This window comes from Empidonax traillii, unplaced genomic scaffold (assembly GCF_003031625.1).
Source record: "Empidonax traillii isolate 1590-97213 ecotype Southwest subspecies unplaced genomic scaffold, ASM303162v1 scaffold98:size2021230, whole genome shotgun sequence".
In the NCBI taxonomy this organism is placed as follows: Eukaryota; Metazoa; Chordata; class Aves; order Passeriformes; family Tyrannidae; genus Empidonax; species Empidonax traillii.
This window is the reverse complement of record NW_020955291.1, coordinates 1,759,564-1,772,461: the sequence shown is the minus strand read 5'-3', so window position 1 is coordinate 1,772,461 and position 12,898 is coordinate 1,759,564. Positions and strand designations below refer to the sequence as shown.

At 37.5% G+C, this 12,898-nt stretch overlaps 1 protein-coding gene across 1 annotated transcript in view; it reads left to right on the top strand.

Annotated features, from left to right (window-relative positions):
- The window catches only part of FHOD3 (formin homology 2 domain containing 3), a 354,314-nt gene that overhangs the window by 233,413 nt on the left and 108,003 nt on the right, over window positions 1-12,898 (top strand). Inside the window, exons 8-10 of the mRNA XM_027881870.1 lie at window positions 2,024-2,118; window positions 8,342-8,485; window positions 10,281-10,513. Coding sequence (XP_027737671.1) covers window positions 2,024-2,118; window positions 8,342-8,485; window positions 10,281-10,513 — 472 coding nt within the window. The remainder of the gene's footprint in view (window positions 1-2,023; window positions 2,119-8,341; window positions 8,486-10,280; window positions 10,514-12,898) is intronic.

The following is a 12,898-nucleotide window of genomic DNA, read 5'->3' as shown; positions in this document are numbered from 1 at the left end:
TAAAAGTTGTATTCTAAAATAAAAAAGCAGTATGGTAGAAGAAAATTATATATCACTCGTGCAGGAGAAAGCAAGGTGACCCTGAAATTATTCTTTTATGATAATCAAGAAGTATTGAGACATTCAAGAAAAAAAATTAAACACAAGGATGCTGTCTAAAAACAAACCAGGATTATTCCAATAAGAATAAAATGTACCTGCAAAAATAAAGGCATGTTTCGCTAGAAGAACTCTCACTGAATAATGCAGTGGATTAAAAAATTAATTTTTTATGTTGTTACCAACTAATTTTTTTCCCAACTGGTATTCTTATAAGTTAGACTTGCATGGTTTCTCTATTTTGTTTGTCTTTCTTATTTCCTTCCATTTTTTATTTTTTCACGGGAAACCACAGGAAGGCATTTTTGTAGTGAGGATATGATTCCTGCTGATCATATATCATTTGTGAACTGAGTGAATTTGTTCCACATGTCTTTTGAACATATACTGCCCAAAATGTCTGGCAATATAGAGAACCTGGTAAAGAGATGTCTAGTGTATTTTCATTACAGACACATATTTGAATTAGCATTTAATTAGTAATGCACATAAATACTTCTGGAGAGCTGAGAATTAATCCCCCTCCTCCACTGATCTTGCTTGAGATAAAGAAGCTCTGATTTATTATTCAGTAGTAAAGATCAGAGGCTGTCTCAAAAAAAGGGGGAGAGAAAACAGGAGAAATATTGCTGTCTGTTCATTCATTACTAGACAGGTTTTCCATGTGGTGCACTGCCATTGCCTTGGAAAGGCAGATCCTTGGTTAGCAGAGATCTCATGTCTGTGTAGCAGAGTATATGTAAGATATCATCTTGAATAAACAAGGGCTGTTATCACTGTGAGAGTAATGCAGAGTTTAGACCTCAGGGTTACTGATCAGTCAGCAACAGGTGGTTGTGATGGCAGATTTGCATTTTATTGCCTGGTTATACTCAACTCTCGTCATCTCTCTAATGTTATGGGGATGTGGACTGTTTGAAATACTCTGCATGTTACCCTCTGAAGTTCAAAGACTCTCACAGTTCCGCTTCTGTAGTTGAATTCAATATCTCTAGGATCGGATTAGCTCTCTATTTTGTCCTCCTCACCTCTCACTTCGCTCCAGACAAAACACTGAATTATAGTGTTTCAATATGTACTTCACTTTTCAGAGATAAAATTTAGTAGATGGAATCATCTTGCCATTTATTTAGCCAAATGAAATAGGATGGTTTTACATGATACCTTCCACACAAGAGGTTGTCTTGAGTCTGGGTGGTGTGTTGCCTGTCTGATGTTTTTAGCACAATAACTCACTAGGCCACTAGGGTTTGGTTATCAGATAAATATGCAAATTCAAATCAACATGCAAATCAAGCAAGTATGTCATAACTAAAGGCACAAATTTTGACCTTACTTAGTGGAAAATGAGAGAAACATATCTGAAAGTTCTGTAGGAAAATTCTTTTCCCCTCATTGAACATTTCTTTTATTTCTTTAGCCTGTAATTTGAGAAAACTGTTTCTCTGCCACACTGTTTTGTTAACCTGACTTACCTTAATGCAGCGTAACTCAGCATAGCACCAGGAATATGAGCAACAGGCACACTGAAAGCATAGTTTATAGGGTTTTGCTGAAGATTTGTCAAAGCCTATGTGAACCTATGATAGGTTCAGTAAAATTCCTCCCACCTGATTTTTAGAAGTTTGGTGTCAATCAAACTGGGCTAACAAAGCTTCCTTCGTCATCAAGGAGGAGAAGTTGGTACATTTGGAGAAAGTCTACCTGGCATGTTTTAGATCCCTGCATTAGGCTGCACTGTAATTTTCATTGTCTGCATTAACTTCACTTTCAGGAAAGCAGGAGAGTGTAGAAAAAGCTGGATCTTTCTGCTTGAACTTTCCTCTGGCCACATAATCCATCTTGTGCTACTTCTTGGATAAGTGTTAATGCTATAGCTTTCCATTTTGATCACTGTAACCGAGAGTTTCTGCTTTTCCTCTAGGAACCAAGCCATGGTCCAACATCATGGAGATACTGGAGGAGAAGGATGGGGTTGATACCGAGCTACTGGTTTACACAATGACCTTGGTCAACAAGGTTTGTTTACTTTGTTAGCATAACTAGTGGACATAATATTATTGTTTTCAATTCTTTGGTGAACTTTCCTGTTGAGAGTACGTGACAGAGACCTGTCATGGAGAAGTTGCAGAACATGCTGTAATCAATCAGCACACTCTTGTTACTTGTGCTTCAGTCACCCAGAGGCAGTGGCTGGGAGCAGAACTCCTATTTTACTAGATGCTGTGTGGAACTGTGGTATGACATGGCTCTTCTCCCAGTGCTGATGCTGCAGTGCTAAACAAAAACTCAGCAAACTAACTCAACAGTTTATTGAATGGGAGAAAGAAAGCAAGCGCTGATGAAAAGATCACATACTCACAAAGGCTTGCATTGTACACAGTTTTCTAGTTCAGATAGTTTAAGTAATTTTGGTTTTTAATGCAAACTAAGTATGATGAATTTAACAGGTCTGAGTGCTAATAAGAATACTTCTGCTTAAAAAAGTAAGCTTACATTTTTTTCTCACTTCCTTATATTTTCTGGTGACCTAATTTACAAGTAATAGTTTTACAGTAAAATCGAATGTTTTCTGAAGTATTCACTTGTGCTATTGAGCAGAAAAAATAGAGAAAATGGAAGGTCCATGAAAGTTAGAAATTTATTAGTGTAAATACCTTAAAAATCAACATCTAGTCCTAGACAAATCTTAGGATGAGTAAAATTAAAGATTAATTTTTAAAGGGCACAGAATGACAGCATTCTACTGGGAAATCAAAATAACGGTGTGGTATATGGTTATACTTAATAGGACAGAGTATTAGGAAATATCATTATTATTACTCATTATATTCACTTGAAGACCTGGGTTTGTTGGCTGCCAGTTTATTGGGCTCTTGGCTACATGGTAGGGGTTATGAGTTGCTCTGTTGTTGGTGTTATTTATAAAACAATTTCATAATGGCAGATATTGTCCAGCAAATATGCCTGAGGGGGACTAGCCTCTCCTGGTGACATTTCTGACATTACTCTACTTTTGCTTGGAGTCACCCTTGCTCCTGCTTCCATGGTAGTAAAGTTCCTCTTGAGTTTAAAAGACCACCTTATCTTACTGCTATACTCTTTCTGAAAAAACATCACCAGCTACACATGCTTCTGTCTGCAGCTGCTATTAAAGGCAAGGTGACCAATCTTTAACAGCTCCGCTTTACACCTTGTTTTTTTTGTGTACCGATTCCTCTTGTTGAGATAATTCTCTTCATCATTTGCCCAGTTGTAGTCTACCTAGTGTTTGACTTCCTCAAAGATTTTGTTCTCTGTTAAGTCTCTTATTATCCTATAGTTGATTCCTTTAGTCTGAGTTTTTCAGTACATTTAAAGCTATTTTTAGGACAAGATAGTTCTTTAAAAACACACAAAAAGAAAAAGCATCTCACAGTCAAAGGAGCAAGGCAGTTACGAAGATCAAGGAAGAGAGGAATCCCACAAATCCACACTTATAATTATGATCTGGCTTATGGGCAGCTTTATGATGTTTCTAATGGGATATTTTTCATGATTACAGAGAAAGCAGCAAGCAGCATGTAACAGTTGTAATTTTTTCCCCCGCAGAGAATACAAAGAAGGCTCAGATGGATTTAGCTTCTCTAGGCAAGGAAATATCAAAGTTTTCAGAGCAGGCAGAGTCTTCGTGAAGGATTTGTCTTAAGGACGCATACTTCTACTCCTTCTTTCTCCGTGTATACATTTACAGACTGTTTTCCTTCCTACTCAAGAGTGCAAAACACACCTACTCAGGCATAAAAATTGCTCCAGTCCTTTTATCCTCTCCCTCTCTTTTGTTGATACTTAACCAATTTACTTAAGCTAATATTTCATTAATCTTCTTCTAATTTGTGAGGATTTAGGCATTAATGAATCTCTTAAATAAGAGTGATGCCAATGCAGATACTTCTGGTTATATATTGTTCTGGTATAACCTTTGTTATCTTCCTTGGGTTAATTCCTATGATCTGTTAGATCCTATTCTAATCTCTACTTCCTTATGTTTATTACTGAAGTCTGAATAGATTAAAATCTTTGTGTTTCCTTTGTATAAAAAAAGTTGACCAACTACTTATCAAATGCAGAAAAAAGTTCTGTGGTGCATTTAATTCACTTTGTATTCAACTGTTATAAAACCTCTTCCTTATTGAGATTACATTGGAAGCTTTGTAAGTTTTAAAATTACTGATTTTCTCTTTTCCTGTTATTAATATTGCTTGTTCTCTCATACAGTATAGTTTTAAATAGATAAAATAATTACGAGGTACATAAAAATTAATATGTATTAGTATAGTCAGATTAAGCACTGAATGGTTTTTAGAAGGTCCAGTATAATTTTAGAATTTAAGCACCAGCTTCTAGGCCAAGTGGGAGCCTAGAGTACCACCCACCAGCAGTCCATAAGCTGGAGTTAAAAAAGCGCTGTTTCAGGTTAGTGTGGTGTTAAAACAGCAGCTGGCACACTAGTTACTGATGACCTGCCTTGAGAACATCGCAACTGCGACACTGGAACAACGATCATCCCAAGTCCTGTGTCTGACATTGGCCCCACCAGATGTTTTAGGAGTTGTGGTTCCTGGGAAAACAGATACATGATACTTCCTGTCCCAAAGCAACTACAAATTTGGCTAATGCCCTTAAGTGTGTTTATTCACCATATAGTGCTTCTCATCATAACATGTAGGATTTAGCTCATGTCTTTCTCTCTGGTGCGTGGGCCTGCCAGTGGAGTGCAGCTTGTTGGGCATTTGGTAGCCAGGGCAGGACTCCCATATTACTTGAACTTTCACGAAACACTACACACCAAATGGACTTCCTGTTGTCTATATTGTCTCTGCACCACTGCATTGTACTGTGATTGTTTTGTAAATTACAAAAGTCACCATAATTCCTAGTTTTACTAACTAGTGTTAACCATTTTAAAAACTGCAAATACATAGAGACTTTCAGTCTGGGGCTAATTTATGTCAGGTCTTGTTCAGAGACATAACTGAGGATATGTAATAAGAATATTCTGCTATTACCAGCTGATTATTCTGTCTATAGGTCTTATCATTTAGGATCACGTTTGGCTGATACGCTGCCATAAAACTTTTCCTTTTTCCACCTCCAATACAACTTTATTAGTTTTGTTACCTTTCTTTGTACTGGGACGTTTAAAGGTAGAGGTAGGAGAGGGTTGTTGAGGGTTTGGTAAATTGTTGTTAAGAGGATATATCAAGCTCAAAACTTTTGGGTTGAGGTTTTGGTTTTAATTTAGTTCACCATTCCAGAAATAGCCACTTGAGAGGGAAGAGCTCGAATCTGCAAAGCCTTTCTCACAAGGGCTTGAGAAAGCAACTTGGAAAACCACACAACAGACCACTAAAAATCTTAGTTCAGTGATGTCTCCTCAAACCAAAACTGGATAGAGGCATAGGAGTGAGTCTTGAAATTCATATTCATGCTTTCTTTGTACACCTGAGTTCTGAAGAGTTTTGTACTTGACGTCTCATTTTTGGTTGAAGATAGCGAGACCATAACAAAATTCAGCAAGCAAACCACAGAGTATGGTTTAAACATGCTTCTCCAAGTGTCTAAATTTTAATTCTCTAGACAGGTTTTCATTTTTTAAGGTTTAGTCTTCAGAACATGAAGAACTATTTGGGACTTGTATGTGTATTTTGATATTGGAGTATCATTTTGAATTTAACCATGTACTCAGAAAGGAGCAAAGGCTCTGGAAGGACCTGCCCAATCTATAGTCTCCACTCTTCTGTTAGCAGGTTTTTTTCCTTTATAAAGCCACCAAGAAAATGGGCATCCACTCTTGTTTTCTAATATCACAATCCAAAATTAATCAGTCATTTATGCAAGCACTTCACGTTCCTTGTGTTTATTTACTGAAAAAGTGTTTTTCCTATGATAGATTGAACTGACCTTATTGCAGCACCAGTAGTGCCCTTTTACATTCCATTTTATAATGTTAGAAATTGAATTTTATATGCTTTAGGCTCCAAGAGTGGGTCTGTGAGTTCCATGACAAACCGTGCAAAGAAAAAATATTTGATTTCTATACCTGAGAGTTCAACTGCCCAGTTCTGGCCAGCAATATGCAGTGAAAATTGGATTTCCACTGCTGTTTGATTTAAAATTATATTAACTAATAAAAGGCTGCTGAAAAAAGTACTTGCCAGTAAACACTACCTTATGCTGCTGTTTTTCCAGTCAACAGCTTGCCTTACCTTGGATTTTAAAAAAGCTGTATTTGAGGGTGGGTGATCTGCATATCAATGTTAAGACCATTTCCTGATAATTTTAGGAGTAAATTCTCAGAAGATGTGACTCTGTGCACTCTTTTGCAAATAAAACATCACATCTTACTATGCATGGAGGCCCTCAGGTCAGAGTAGTTTCAGTTTACATCTTTCATTTGCAAGAGAAAGACTGATAGTTGAACACCATTTTCTATTATAATATTTTCATATCCATGTTAAAGCTTCATTGAATTTGCAGTGTGATTAACTTCATTTGCTGAATCCTCTGATTTTTACTCAGTGCTATTAGGTGCCAGTTTAGGAAGGAACAGAATATATGTGGTATCTGTTTGCAGCACTGTTCAGGAAGTTTTAGTTTCCTAGTCTTCTGTGGGTTTTAAACAGAGACTTAAGTACTGTCCTGGACAGAGACAAATTTTTAATTAAAGCTTGAACATATAATACAAACATTCAATTAGTGTTTGAGCTAAGAATTCCTGTTGTGGTGAATTTCACCTGGCAATAGTCCTGTAATGACTGAAGAAGAAAATGTTGCTGTGTTGTGTTTAGTTAGAAAAAAAAAATTAAATTAAAGAGTACCTTGTTGATGCACATATTTCAGTGCCTCACATCACAGGAAAGAGTTGTTTAAAGGACAAATATGTCGGCTGCCTATTCCTCTCTCATTAGTCATATAATTCAGACCCATTTTTCTGAATGTAAAGCTTCTCGGTGTAGGGATGCAGCCCAGAGCAGCTGCTTTTTCCTGCACTCTGCTGCTCAGATCCAGTTTGGAAAACCAGTGTTGACAGAGCACAGTTCATTCTATCCAAGCCATGAGAAGTTGAAACTCCTTTTGGAAAGGGCCTGGGTTTTGCATCTCTGTCTCTTGCTCTTTCTTTTCTCTACTGGGAATAAAGATAAGTTACTTAGCTAATGAAATGGGAGAGAGGAAACTACTTTAAAATAAACATCCCTCTGGTGAGCTACTCCAGAATAACTGTGTTGCTTCCAGTCTGCGTTCTCAGGTATTTTGCAGAAAGAGCTCTGCACGGACTGGTTTTTGTGAGGATGTGTATGTTGCTCTGCCAGTAAGATGCACAGTATGATCAGTAGTTTCTGCTTAACGTCCACAGGATTACACTAATTTTTCTGCATCATCCATAAGGAGCAGTAAAAAAAATCAGCATAAGCTGAGTAGAAATCAGTGGCTCAAACAATTAGTTTTCAATAACCGTTAATATTAGTATTCTTTATTTTCTAGTTTGCAGAAGCTCCTCTACATTGTCACTGGTAAAAGGTTACCATATAATCAGGAATTAATAACTCTTCTAACATTTTATAGGAGTTAATGAGTCAGGGTACCTTTAATGTGACTTTTCAAGTCAAAAAGGAAGAGAGGATTCACTATCTCTGTAATATAAAACAATTTGTGCACAGGGAAGATGACTGCTGCGGCAGGTGTGGAGGACAGTAAGGCACATGGTGCAGGATATTTCCTGCTGTCCTGACATCACACAGCTGTGCACTGGACTTTTTCTTCTTAACAGCTAAACTTACAGGAATCAGTAGGAAATCAGCTTTACTCATTTCAGCTAAACTGTTTTTTTTTTTCCCTTCTTTGCTTTTATCTCTGTGTTTGATGCTTTAACATTCTCAGTTCTTTAAATCTGTACTTCAATGAAGTCAGGAAGAATCCAACTGTGTATTTTAAAGGCCCACATTTTCCATACTTTTTTTGTATGAAATAACAACATTTATTTGTTTTGCCAGTTATTCTTTTTTTTTCTACACAGTGCACAGAGTTGTTTGTTAAAAGCTGTGCCACTTGTTTTTTATTTTCCAGCGGTGTCTCTAATCCCACATCATGGGTTTTACTTTATTGAAATCATGCATAACACCACTTGCCACCTGCTTTTAAAATCCTTTGTTTAATTCTTTTCAAAACAAACAGATTTAAGTGTTTTTCCTTTGATTCGTAGACGCTGTCGGGATTGCCAGATCAAGACTCTTTCTACGATGTGGTGGATTGTCTGGAAGAGCTAGGCATTGAAGCTATTTCACAGAGACACTTGAACAAGAAAGGAACAGACTTGGACTTAGTTGAGCAATTTAACATTTATGAGGTAACATAACATGCCCTGTTTTATGCATCTTACAGCTTGTGCGAACTTCAAAGACGAGGGCAGGGGGAATGTAACCTAGGTGAAATTTGGTTATCTATTTTATTTTAAAAGAAAAACATCTGGTTGCTAGAGGTATTATACACATTTGTATATGTGACCTACTACACTACATAGCTGTATTTAATGCAAAAGGATTTCACTCTAAAGCTGGGGCCTACTCCAAAGCAAACCAGCACATTTACTAGCCTGCTTTCTGCAATTACTAATTACACATTTTGAAATAAGTAGAAGTTCTTTCCATATGCAAAAGTATTCAGCTTGTGAAGAAAGTTCGGCTGAGCTCAACTTCACAAATATCATTTGTTCTGCAACTGAATATCCAACAAGTCCTTGTTTATGAGTTTACACTGGACGAGATCCTGTGCAGTTTACAGCAATGGAGTAATGGACTTTGGAAAGTGTTGGAGTGGGGAGGTTTAGGCTGAAGTTAATGTAGTGTAAATGTGAATTCGTGTTCTGATGTGATGAAATTAAATTACTTCATCTCAGCTGAAGTCCAGCAAAGGATTGGATAGATTTGATTCTACATTTTCTTCATCAACTCTACATTCATGCCACTTCACTAACTTTAGCAGAGTTAAGTTTTATATACATCAGTTTTCAGGAAGAGCCAGGCCAGAATAGGAAAAAGGGAATGAAAGGGCACCATTTCCTTTCATTGATTTATAAATCACTTTTTGAAATATGGTGATTAATCTTAAAAGCAGAAGTTTTTTGTGCATGTTGAGCCTACTGAAAGACTTGATTACGAAATTAGCAGTTAACTTATTTGGATACCAGCTTTCTCTTCATGACCAGATTAAATCTAGACATGCCTATGCAGGTTCTTCTGCCAAAGTTGCTTTTTATATGAAAAATCTCTTCTTCCTCACAGAAACAGATTTTACACCCTAAGCAGAGAGATCTCACTTCCCCCCCCCCCCCCCCCGCCTTTTTTTTAAAGTCAGTTCTGGTAAGAATTATCAGAATAACAAGGCTAATAGAAACAAGAAGATACGTATTCTTCTGATCACCCACATCACCCTCTTCCGTACCTCTGCCTATTTGAGTGTATCTCTCTCACATAAGGATTACTTAAATGTTGGGCTGCATTTCAGATGAGATCCAGTAGTAACTTTGTTCTTTCTTCCAGGGATATCTCTCCTCATGTACCATAAGGCAACACTTGCTTTGTTTCTGTTAGAGATATGTCCCATTAGCATGTCAATGGTGTGCTGTAGTTTGAGATACTCAGGTGTTGCACCCATACTTTAGTCCTCTACTATTTCCAACATTTTCTTTAGTAGTAGATGGTAACTTCAGCTTGATGACTACAAGTGTCATGTCTTAACATGAGGAAATGTTCAATCAGTCAATGCATGAGAGTTTTTTTATTGTTGATTTCACAAGACTTCCTATAAGTATTTTGGAAGGAAATACAGAGAACTAGTTGTCCAACACTGCTCAGCTTCCTTGAAAATTAAAAAGAAAATGAACACAAATTAGGAGATACATAAATGTGTTGTTACAGCTCCTTTAGTGTTCTATACAAGGCATTGGTATATAATTCCATGATTATTGCTGCCACGCTGCACTAATGGATAGACTGTAGCTTGCAGGGAAAGCTGTAGAAATAGCACTGCTAATAGGAGTTAATCGTGTTGAGATTGGTAAATTTTTAAGCCAAGGAGTGAAGACCTTGTGGTACCCAAAGGAACTGTGTCAGAAGCCTTGGATTTCTTTCTTTCTTTCTCAGATGACACTGAGGCATGAAGATGGAGATGAGAGTGCTGACCCCCCTCCCAGTGGGCGCAAGGACCGGAGAAGGGCCAGTCTTGGTGCTGGTGAGCGAAGGGGGTTAGAGCGCCGGCGGAGCCGCAGGCACTCGGTACAGAACGTCAAAAGCACTTTATCAGCCCCTGCGAGTCCATGTGGCCAGTCCAGCTTCATGCTGGGCCATGGGCAGCGCGTTGACGAGCTCAGTGAGAGGTAAGTGCATGAGCTGAGGAATACTCCATTCTTCTCCCGTTACTTTCCCTTACATTCATTGCATTTTATTAATATGACAGACTTTTCCTTATTTTCCTCTTTTCATTGAAATAAAAACGAAAAAAAAGCATATTCAGATTTAAAACACCACCACCAAAAAGAGATGGATTTGTAGGTGACTTAACCTGCATAGCTAAGTTCTTTGTCACCATCCATCCTAAGCAAGTTGACCCAAATCTCATGCGGTAGAGCATTTGATATGGGAACGAAGCCTAATTTTATCCATTAACAGATTTATATTCACTATGTCCACATAACAGAAGATTGTAACAAGAGCATAGTACCATTAGTGCAGAGCTATTTGTCCTGTATATGTTACAGTTCATTCGTTTTTTTTTCTGCCTTTACAATCACCATTCCAGCATAAATATTTTCCTTTGAGGCTACACTGTAGTAGTGAATATATCTACTGTTTTATAATTATATTTATAATTAGCAGAAGAGAGGCAGTAATGACTAGTTGAGCAGCAGTCTGCAACAGTGGAGTCAGTCAAAGACAGTGTCTTTGCCAGTCCTATAATGTTTTTTTGGGGCTATGCATGCTTAGGGAAAAAGGAGCTGCAGATCCTCAAGATGCCTGACTACTGCACAAGATGACTGGAATTAATTTTGCGTAAATTAGATGTCTGATCAGCTCAACTCCCTTTGATGTGAGTGGAGTGCAGCAAGTACTGGTAGGCTTTCACTTATCTAACGTATTCTACTTGCCTGAAATTTCAAGATTAATCGTGCTCTGAAACTGTCTCTTTGTTGACTATAAAGGGAATCTGGCTGACTAGCTTGGGTGAAGATACATAAGCTGCAGATAGCTAAAGCTGGACACTGTCATCCCATTGCTGAAGATGCAATTTGCAAAACTGGAGCAGGATCCATGAAGAGCATATCTTGTATTAATTATAACATTTGGGAAGTTCTTTGGAGGTTTTCTGTTGGTTAGCGCTGGGTATGAATTTAGAGCCTTAAAATCCTGCATTACATGTAAAGCAGTCTTTCTTGCAAAGCAGACTGAATTGACTGAATTGATTAAAGTTTAATGGATTCTGGCAATATGAAAATATAACACTCTGGATAACTGAAACAGTAGAAACAGTAGTTTCATGTTGCATACTACATAATAGCACTTTATTTTCTTCCTTTTCTTTTTTTTTTTTTTTTTTTTTAACCTTCTTGCATTTGGCAACACATTCGTGCTTGTTTTCCATCACCTTCTGTGGCCTGGTCTTCAGTGGGCTGACAGCTGAGAGCCCCATTGTCTTACAGGCTGATAACAAGGATGACAGTGTATTTGAGGATGAGTTTAAAGCATCTTCGGTGTGAGTACAGCTGGGGACTTCAGCTGCTCTGCCTGGTGCATGACCTTGAGCCCTGCTTCATGACTTAACAATGTGACTGGGAATCTGTAGCCATGCATGTGTAGCAGATATCAGTGGCTTTTTTTGTTAAACTGATGAATTTAGATTGGCAATGAGGAAATGCTTCAGCTCTACAGAAATTGTTCATTCTCTTAGTGTTAATCCATTAAACAAATAGAAGCCATGCAGGACAACAACTTCTACAAATACATTTTCTCACTATTAATGTTTGCTTACTAGCTTTATTTTGCAGTGTTCAGTAACTCCTAATAAATTTGTGTTTGAGCTGATTTTTAGTAGGAATAAAATAGAGGGAATAAAACCACGACAGATTAGTTTCATAAGTTCTTTGACATCATCCTCTTGGACAGTGACATAACTTAAAGCATAGTTTAGGTTTAAAATCAGGAAAGAAGTCTTTATCTAAGCAGTCAAATTTAATTTCATGTTGCAGGTATCCTTGGAATCTTCTGTAGGAGAATAATCAGATTCTCTTCAACTGTATTTGGAATTTCTAACTTGCTCACCTGCCTCTGTAAGGAAAGAGGCATTCTTTACCACATGAATGTGTGTAACACTGATCCTTACTTTGCATATTAGTTAAATAACGTTCCTGCCCTCCCCCCACCCCCACACCCATTCTCCAATCCTCTTAGCAGGGAAAGACAGGGAATATTACTTGTAGCTAACAAATAAGATTTTTTCCAACTGGACATTACAGACTACACAATATGTACCAGTACCTGAAGATGCAAGTTCTATGCCCAGTGAGATTTTTAAATTTGCCATAAAAAAAGTTAGTCAATTGTTGGATCTTCTATTATTCCCACTGAATTTCTGCTAAACAAGCATTTCATATAAGTAGATTCTGTCCTTCACATTTTTAGTTTTGTTATCTGCCTAAATCTGTAGATGTGGTAGGAAGAGGAAAAGCAGCCTTCCTGCTTTATCATATTCCAGCAAGTCTCCAGAA